We start from the raw sequence: 9,113 nt of genomic DNA on the forward strand, positions 1-9,113 counted from the left end.
GATATTTTGCTCTGTAAAAACCGAACTCAGCTCAGCGAGGAAAACTGCTTGGGGGAAAACCATTGCCTTCCACCTGTTCTAAAATAAACATTAAAGGGTACTTGAGTAGCAGGGATAAAATCCTGCGGAGCCCTGCTCCAGTCGAAGCGAGGGGAGCTCTGACCAGCTCTCTGCGATTGCCTGTCTGTACTCGCGCCTCGCTGCGTCCCGATACTCGCAGCGCGTTTCACCTCCGCAAAACGCCGCGCCCTGAGTGCCGGGTGAGGCACTGAGCGCATCCCCTCAGCACCGGCGAGCGCGAGGTGTATTTACCGTCTCGCTGCATTTCCATGGAAACTCTGATTGTCACACCGCGCGGCGCTGAAATACCGGGCTCCAGGGCTGCCTGCAGCGGCCTCCCGAAATGCACCCCCGCTGCAGCCCCAGCCCCAGCTCAGCCGAGCGGGCGGCGGGCGCGGCACGGACGGCGGCATCCCCAGCCCCGGGACCCGACCCCGTAAGATGCGCCGCCAGCCCTGGGGGCTGCGCGCCTCCCTCCGCTTCCTCGGAGCCGCGCTCCGCCCGCCCGTGCCGGAGCCGTGAGTGCGGACCGGAGCCGTGAGTGCGGACCGGAGCCGTGAGCGCGGACCGGAGCCGTGAACGCGGACCGCAGCCGTGAGCGCGGACCGGAGCCGTGAGCGCGGACCGGAGCCGTGAGCGCGGACCGGAGCCGTGAGTGCGGACCGGAGCGCTGAGCGCGGACCGGAGCCGGTGAGCGCGGACCGGAGCCGTGAGTGCGGACCGGAGCGGTGAGCGCGGACCGGAGCCGTGAGTGCGGACCGGAGCCGCCGCCTCGCCGCGCCCGCGCCGCCCCCGCGGCCCCTCCTCGCCGCGGGGCGCCCGCAGCGGGACACGCGCGCAGGTAACGCAGGGCGGGCGCGGAGCCGCCGCGGTGGGCTCGTTCGGCTCAGCTCGCCTCGGCTCGGCTCAGGTCGGTTCTGCTCAGCTCAGCTCCCCTCCCCTCGCCGGGCGGCCGCGCAAGTTTGCGCGGGGCCCCGCCCTGGCACCAAGTGCGCGGGGATGAGGGAGCGCAGCAGCCCTGCCGCGGGTGGCGGTGTCGCGGGGATGAGGGAGCGCAGCCAGCCCTGCCGCGGACGGCGGTGTCGCGGGGATGAGGGAGCGCACCAGCCCTGCCGCGGGTGGCGGTGTCGCGGGGATGAGGGAGCGCACCAGCCCTGCCGCGGACGGCGGTGTCGCGGCGGCCGCGGGGCGCCCGGGGCTCGGGCTGAGAAGGGGCGCGCGGTTTCGGACGCGGAGCGGTGCAGAGTGGTTCCCAAGGGAGGCGTGGAAGGGCAAAAATATCAGTCGTTCCCATTTTGGGGTGGTTTGGTGATTTGCGAGCCAGGAGTTGCTGTGCTCCCTGGAAAAAAATGTAGCCAGGCGTTTCAAGTTTTCTGTTCTGGCCAGCGAATAGCCCATTATGTTCCATAGCATTTCCTTGGAGCTGGACATACAATCTTATTAGTGGGCTTTGGCGTAATTTGGGAAGTTTTCCGGGATAATGTTGTAGTTCTTTTGTTGATTCAGAGAAAAACGCATACCATTAATGTGTGGAAAAATCGGGGTTTTTTTTAACTTCTGAAGTAATTTCAATCTGTTGAATTCTTCCAGGTTCTCGGGCTAGTTTTTGCTGTTGCACATTATGAACTAGAACATGAGAATCAGCAGCTTTTTATCCTTAGCTTGTGTAGTGAACGCAACACTTGAGCGGTTTCAGATTTTGTCTCAGATGTTATCTCAGTCTGTATTGATGTGAGGGTATTATTTCTCAGGATGTAACAACACAGCTCAGTGCTTTCCTAAAGCTTTGGTGGTCATGCAGTAACGGCCACTCATATTAACTATTTACATCTGTGTGGATGCTTAAAAACCTTCACTGACTTCTTCTGTGCAGTCTTGATATTTCTCCAGTATTATGAGGGCAGAAAAGTTGTACTTACAAATTTACACAATGTGCTTCCTCCCTGTATGTTTTCATCATGGAGTTCAGGGGGGGGTTGTTTCTGGGATTTTTTGCAGGGTTTTTTTGGTTGTTTTTTTTTTCTTCTTTGAACATAGAGAAAGGTCATCCAAGACTGTAAATTGTTCACAGCTATAAAGGTTAATTGCCCTGTTGCAGGGATTAAACTGACTGGACTGTACAAGGGCCAGCCAGTCAGAGATAACTTAATAGGTATTAATATTGTGGGATATAAGCTCTTATCCATGAATAAACCTTAATATAAGTATCTCATCTAATTGAAAGAACATTTCTGGAAAAAACAATTGCCTTTAGAGGATGATGGTTGCCTGCCTAACTTTTGTGCTCTTGAAAATTTCCCTTTAAATATATAGAGAAATAGAAATATCCAGCCTATTAACTGTCCTAAAATATGATTTAGGGAATGAAAAAATGATGTTAAGTATAAGATGTTAATAATTTTAAATTAGCACAGATTATCTGGTGCCTCTAACTAAGCTAAATGCTAACTGCAATCATTTGACTCTTACAGTAAATATTCGAATCCACCTTGGATCCTGTCACAAAACTGCAGTTTCTACTTCCTTGAGCAGCCTAGCCTCCTGCCTCAAGCATTCCAGTGAAACTACAGGAGACCTGGGCAAGCCCATGCAGAGCTCCCACAGGTGTAGCTGAGCACAGTCAGGAATGTGCGATGTCCAGACCAGCATTACAGAACGGAGACCTCGTTTGCTTGACTGATAGATGCAGGAGGTGAAAGTGATCCAACATTTGGAGCTGACAGCTAGAAAACCTCCAGCAGGTACCTTCAGATTAACTAAATCTGAGTTTTGAAAACAGGTGCAAGCCACCCTGGCACTATCGCGCATTTAGTTTAGAAATACACTTCAAATATGAGGCGAAGGTTTTGAAAAGGGGCTGTATTACTTAATTCTGTTTTCCACAATGGGATTTCCAGGAATTTCCATTTCCCTGAAAGTTACAGCCACGTGCTGCACCAGGATTGACCAACCAACATAAGGGAGGGTGAGCCAATCTCTGAGAACAGGAACAGCTGTTAAAACAAAGCAGGAAGATGAATGCCAATAAGTGCACATAGCCCTGTGAAATCAGTGGCATGCTAAGATGAGTTTGGGGACTAGAGATCAATGATATGGGAGGAAAACTTCTGTTTGCATCTTTACTGCTGCTGGCACTCAGACTGACAACAACTGGTTTCTTTTTGAGCAGGAGAAAAACCCCAGAGAGCAAGAGATCTACTTAGCATATTTTGAAATTAGGGGGGAAAGCCTGCTTTCTTTTTACACATCCAAAATTAAAATAAAATTCTCTTTGGGCATTTTGCAAAGGGAACCTGTGTCAGCACAGCAGTTGTCTGTTGAAACCAGTAGATTATACTGTTATTCCTCCCCTCTCTGTTTTGCTGTCACTCTGAAATTGTGACTACAGGAAGATGGTGTATAAGGGGTTTCTATGCTCCACAGACATTTTTGGTGCCCTAGGTGTCCAGCCAGGGTTTGAAGAGGTCCTGTTGTGACTTCTTCCAGTGCTCCTTCCTCATGGAAATGAAGACATGTGGTAGGGAAGAGTTTGTCTGTCACCTGAGTTAGAGGGCAGCCATAGCACAGAAGGAATAGAGCTGGTAAGCCCATGATGGACTTCCTCAGTACTGATGCATCCCAACAAAATATGTCTGCTTCAGAAAACCACCATATTTGCTTTTTGTTTTTAAAGACACAATTTGTATTAAAAACACAATGAACCCTTCTGCTAAATCCATACTGCAAGAGCTTTATGTGGAGGTGTAAAAATCCACAGAAACTGGCAATAATTTTTCACTTAAACCTTCAAGAAGAATTTAGTAAACATTAATTTATTAAACACGTTACAACATAACACTACATAAAATTTTGTTCCTTGGTCTTATTCATAGCATTATTTTACTTTATCAGGGCAGAAAAAGTTATGTAGCAGAAATTTCAGCAGATTTGGAAAGTCACTGTGGTGCACATACCATTTTCAGTTAGTTAGTAGCAACTCAGAAATTAGCTCAGAAAAATTAAATAAAAAACTATTTACTTAATGAGCTTAGAGTTGTATAAAGAGAAATCAAAATTAAAACTTCTGATTGTATCAATGTAGAAATAGAGAGATTAGATCACTTACCAAATCTCTAGTCTGCTCCATTCAAGTTGGTCTAGAGGCAAATGTAGACTCAGATATCACTACTTGTCTGTTATATGGTTTTCCACCATATCATTAAAGACTAGAAGAAACTGAACAGAAATAATATGCATTAATGCCTCTCTGCTCATATACACAGAATTGTAATATTTTGGTTATCTAATTTCATGTATTCATTTCTTAATTCAGTTTTAGCTGTTAAAAAGCACTTTAACATTGAGGCAAATTGGGAAGGCTGACTTCTTTTCACCTCTTTCCAACATATTACCTGCAAGATCTTTTCATATATATATTTCTACTCTTACTTGGAGGACCTTCACATCACAATACAGTGAGTGAACGCTCTCAGGTTGTTTTAAGGTTTGAGCTGCCCTTTGGCTCAAACCATAATGATAGGAACACACATGATGTGAAGGAAGGAGCACATCTGCATGTGTCGAGGGAGCCAAATAATATTATTGCACTTTGAAAATGTCAGCATGGTAGAGCTCACTAAGGAATGCTACAGTCTTGAAGAGCCCTGCCTTTTTCAGGTGACAGATACAGCCTTCTGCTGTATTGACATAAGCTTTGGGTTTGTAGACCTTTTTTGTTTTCTCTTATGCAAGATTTCTAAACATTAAGCAGTTTTGTACAGGACGTTGGCACTCTGGGGAATTTTGACTTTGAAACTCTAGTACATGCAAGTGTTTAAGATAAATGGAGGTTTGAACTGAATTCTCATGTCTTTCTCTTTGTTCTAAAATGAAGACTAATATGTGAAGATTCAGTAGGCAGAATAACTTTGTGCTGAGCTAGGTTTAACCCTAGATGATTCTGTGCTGAATAAGTAGCAGTTCACTGAATTTTCAAATGGCTGTGTGGAGTTTGCTTTCAGTTAACACTGTCCTCTCTATATTACAACCAATTACTTTAGGTGTTTTTTAATTTTCCTTTCTGCTTGAGCACAGTTAAACTATATTCAGCACTTAGTAGAAGATGTTTTCTACACACATCACATCAGGAATTCCATCTTGGATTACTGACAGTGGATTTCCTGATCCTTTTTGAAAGCTCTCACCTATTTTGTGTTAGTTGTCTACTAGCAAGGTAAGAAGTACTACTGCAGTTGTTAGCATATGCATTTTCAGGTACCTTCTTTATAATTTGCAATGATATAATGATTAGCCATCTGCCCAGATGGTGACTGTAATTTCCTTACTCATATCAATGGGCTGTTATTCACATGAGTAATCTCACCGACTCGAGGTGTATTGCTTTTGTAGCTAACTGTTCCCTCGTGGAAAGCCTGACAATATGTTCTGCAGCAGAACACAGTTAAAAGGCAGCATCATAATGCAGACCTGTAAACTGTCATTCTCCCACGTGAGCATCTAGGTAGGAGGCCTAGCAGTGCTGAACACCAAATGATAAAACCTACTTAGCTAATTCATATTGACCTGAAATTATCTGCCTCACAGTAGACTAACATCAATAGTAATTTATTTGCATTGAGGTAAAAGGTACATTTATGTATTTTTACATTCTGATTAACAGCAATATCATAATTTCTTCAGATGCTAATTAATGCCTTTCTCGTTCCAAGCAGGACTGTAAAATGGATTTAGAATTCAAAGACCGTAACAACAGCACACGTAGCAAGAACACTTCTGCTGCAACAAAGAATTTTTCTGCCTGGGAAGACTATAAGAGTAGCGTTGATGACATGCAGTACTTTCTCATTGGGCTGTACACACTTATAAGTCTGGCTGGCTTTGTGGGAAATCTACTTATACTAATGGCCCTACTAAAGTGCAAGCAGAAGACAGTAATAAACATTCTCATTGGAAACTTGGCCTTTTCTGACATCTTGGTTGTGCTGTTTTGTTCACCTTTCACACTGACATCTGTCCTGCTTGACCAATGGATGTTTGGCACTGTCATGTGCCATGTAATGCCCTTCCTCCAGTGTGCCTCAGTCCTAGTTTCAACTTTGATGTTAATATCTATTGCTGCAGTCAGGTACCGTATGATAAAGTATCCCCTCTCCAGCAATCTCACAGCAAAACAAGGCTATTTCTTAATAGTGATCATTTGGGCCTTTGGCTTCACAATTTGCTCCCCTCTGCCAGTTTTCCATAAAACCGTGGACCTCAGCAAAACTCTGAATTTAGAGGGACTGGAGAACAGGCTGCTGTGCATCGAGTCCTGGCCTTCTGATTCCTACAGGATCGCCTTCACGATAGCCTTGCTGTTCATGCAGTACATCCTGCCGCTGGCGTGCCTGACCGCCAGCCACACCAGCGTCTGCAGGAGCATAGGTGCTAGGCTGTCAAACAAGGAAAACAAGTTTGAAGAAAAGGAGATGATAAACCTAACTCTTCATCCCTCTAAGAGTGCTGGCACACAGGTTCAACCCTCCAGATATTCCAGGTGGAGCTGTGCCTTTGGCAGAAGGCACCACAGAAGATACAGTAGAAAGACTTCAAGTGTGATGCCAGCTATTTCAAGGCATCATCAGGATACTCATTCCAGAGATCTCCCAGAAACCTCTGACACAGAAAAAAGCCAGCTTTTTTCCTCCAGTAAATTCATCCCTGGGATCCCTATCTGTTTTGAAATGAAACCAGAAGAAAACACAGAGATCCAGAACATGATTACAGTATCCCAATCCATCATCAGAATTAAGACAAGATCAAGGAGGGTTTTCTGCAGACTGACAGTGCTAATACTAGTTTTTGGCTTCAGCTGGATGCCTCTTCACCTTTTCCACATTGTCACAGATTTTAATGCCACTCTCATTTCCAACAGGCACTTTAAATTAGTATATTGCATATGCCATTTGTTGGGTATGATGTCCTGCTGCTTGAATCCCATTCTCTATGGGTTTCTTAACAACAGCATAAAAGCTGATTTAATGTCCCTTATTTCATGCTGCCAAATACCATGATTTTATGTGCCCTAAGATAAAGTAAAACAAACAAGTATGGCTTTCAAGCCTAGTGGTGTGCATAGCTGTAAAAGCTCAATTAGTTTAGTTTAGTTAGTGTGAGTTGGTTGTGATTAGTAGCATTTTTTTGTGGATGGATAGTTCTATGGCTGCACATATTTCTTGCATTGGGCAGAAATATATGCATATGTTATAATATTATTTTATCTGTTACATCAAGGAAATCATGCTCAGTGTACAAAACCAGAATACCATTTTCATTACCCAAATTGTTGGCAACCTGTACTTTGGAATTATACAGAATATATAATGAGTAATAAATGTGAGACAGACTACTTAGACATATCAGTATTAACTGTCATAAAACTATAATAAAATACATAACATTTACTAAATAATTATTGTTGAGATTATTTCAGTGCCAGCTTTGACTGCTTTCTAATATAATTAAATCTCTCTGGGTGTTATTAGGAAAATATTTTTCCTTAGCTCTTTGACTCATAGTTTGCAATATCTTTGCAAGATGCTTTGCTGCTTATTCCTTGGTTGCCTTATTCCCTGGAATGGGTTTGAGGGTCATTGTTCTTGCCTTGACTGTTTCCATCTCACTGTATTTATCCAATACAACCTACCTCTGATTTCCTCAGACAATTTTCACTCTGGCTTGTCATTTTATGTCATTTTCATCCAGCCTGAATTTATCTATAGTTATGTCTTTATTCTCACAGTGATGACACCCCTGAAAATACAACACATTTCTGATCAGAGTAAGCCTTCATTATCTAAGCAAATGATAGAGGAAAGAAAAAGGAAATGGAAAGACATCAGGAATTTTTCTCTTCCTTTACCAAAATGCAAAACTCACTACACTTCATTATAACTAACCCACTTGCTTTGGAAAGGTACAACAGCTTTCAAATAAACATGTGCATGTGTGCCTTGACAGATGGACGGGGAGGGGCAGAGTGGATTACTTTTAAATTCATCAAAGGCAAGTGTAGGGTCCTGCCCCTGGGGAGAAATAACCTGTCCCTGCACCAGGACAGGCTGGGGGTGACCTGCTGAAAGCAGCTCTGCAGAGAGGGGCCTGGGAATCCTGGTGGACACCAAGCTGTCCATGAGCCAACAGTGTCCTTGTGGCCAAGAGGCCAACAGTGTCCTGGGGTGCATTAGGAAGAACATTCCAGCTGCTCCTCTGCTCAGCTCTGGTGAGGCCACATCTGGAGTGCTGTGTCCAGTTCTGGGCTCCTCAAGACAAAGAGAGATGGAGCTTGTGGAATGGATCCAGTGGAGCACAACAAAAATGATGACCAGACTGGAGCATCTCTTTTACAAGGACAGGCTGAGGGAGCTGGGACTGTTCAGTCTCAAAAAGAGACAACTGAGATAGGAACTCATCAATGTCTGTCAGTGTCTAAAAGGAGGGTGCTACAGGGATGTTTCCAGGCTCTGCTTGGTGGTGCTGAACAATAGGACAAGAGGCAGTGGGCAGAAACTGATGCACAGAAAGTTCTACCTGAACGTGAGGAAGAACTTCTTTACTGTGTGGGTGAGCACACCCTGGAGCAGGTTGCCCAGAGAGGCTGTGGAGTCTCTCTCACTGGAGATACTCAAGAACTGTCTGGACAGCAATCCTGTGCCTTGTGCTCTGGGATGGCCCTGCTTGAGCAGGGACGCTGGACCAGATGTGACCCACTGTGGTCCCTTCCAACCTTCCCATTCTGTCATTCTATGTGTGCAAACACACAAATACACACATACACACACACGTTTTCTGCATCTCCTCTCTCTCCTTTTCACCAGACTAGTATGTTTGCTTCCAAATTTAAATCACAGGTACCTTCCTTAAGTCATATTGTATTTCACAGCACAAATGCAAAGTCTATATTTATATATAATTACCTGTCCCAGATTAATTTAATAATCCATCTCTGCCCTCAGGATTCAGTAAATATACAAAGCCTTTGCTTTGAGTTTTAAGCTGTAACACCTCTCCCCAGT

At 44.8% G+C, this 9,113-nt stretch overlaps 1 protein-coding gene across 9 annotated transcripts; it reads left to right on the top strand.

Moving 5' to 3' along the window:
• Positions 1-286: 286 nt before the first annotated feature.
• On the top strand, positions 287-7,769 carry NPY5R (neuropeptide Y receptor Y5). Of its 9 annotated transcripts, none has more exons than XM_036381779.2 (4): positions 287-496; positions 2,532-2,801; positions 3,502-3,641; positions 5,772-7,769. In XM_036381779.2, exon 4 carries the CDS (start codon positions 5,781-5,783, stop codon positions 7,110-7,112), a length of 1,332 nt encoding a protein of 443 aa, XP_036237672.1. In that variant the 5' UTR covers positions 287-496; positions 2,532-2,801; positions 3,502-3,641; positions 5,772-5,780; the 3' UTR covers positions 7,113-7,769. The 9 variants fall into 9 exon arrangements, with proteins under 9 accessions (XP_036237672.1, XP_036237671.1, XP_054370550.1 ...); XM_036381778.2 differs by lacking the exon at positions 287-496 and adding an exon at positions 799-901; XM_054514575.1 differs by lacking the exon at positions 287-496 and adding an exon at positions 801-970 and having other exon boundaries at positions 5,769-7,769.
• The last annotated feature ends 1,344 nt before the right edge of the window (positions 7,770-9,113 follow it).

This window comes from Molothrus ater, chromosome 4 (assembly GCF_012460135.2).
Source record: "Molothrus ater isolate BHLD 08-10-18 breed brown headed cowbird chromosome 4, BPBGC_Mater_1.1, whole genome shotgun sequence".
NCBI classification, from domain to species: domain Eukaryota; kingdom Metazoa; phylum Chordata; class Aves; order Passeriformes; family Icteridae; genus Molothrus; species Molothrus ater.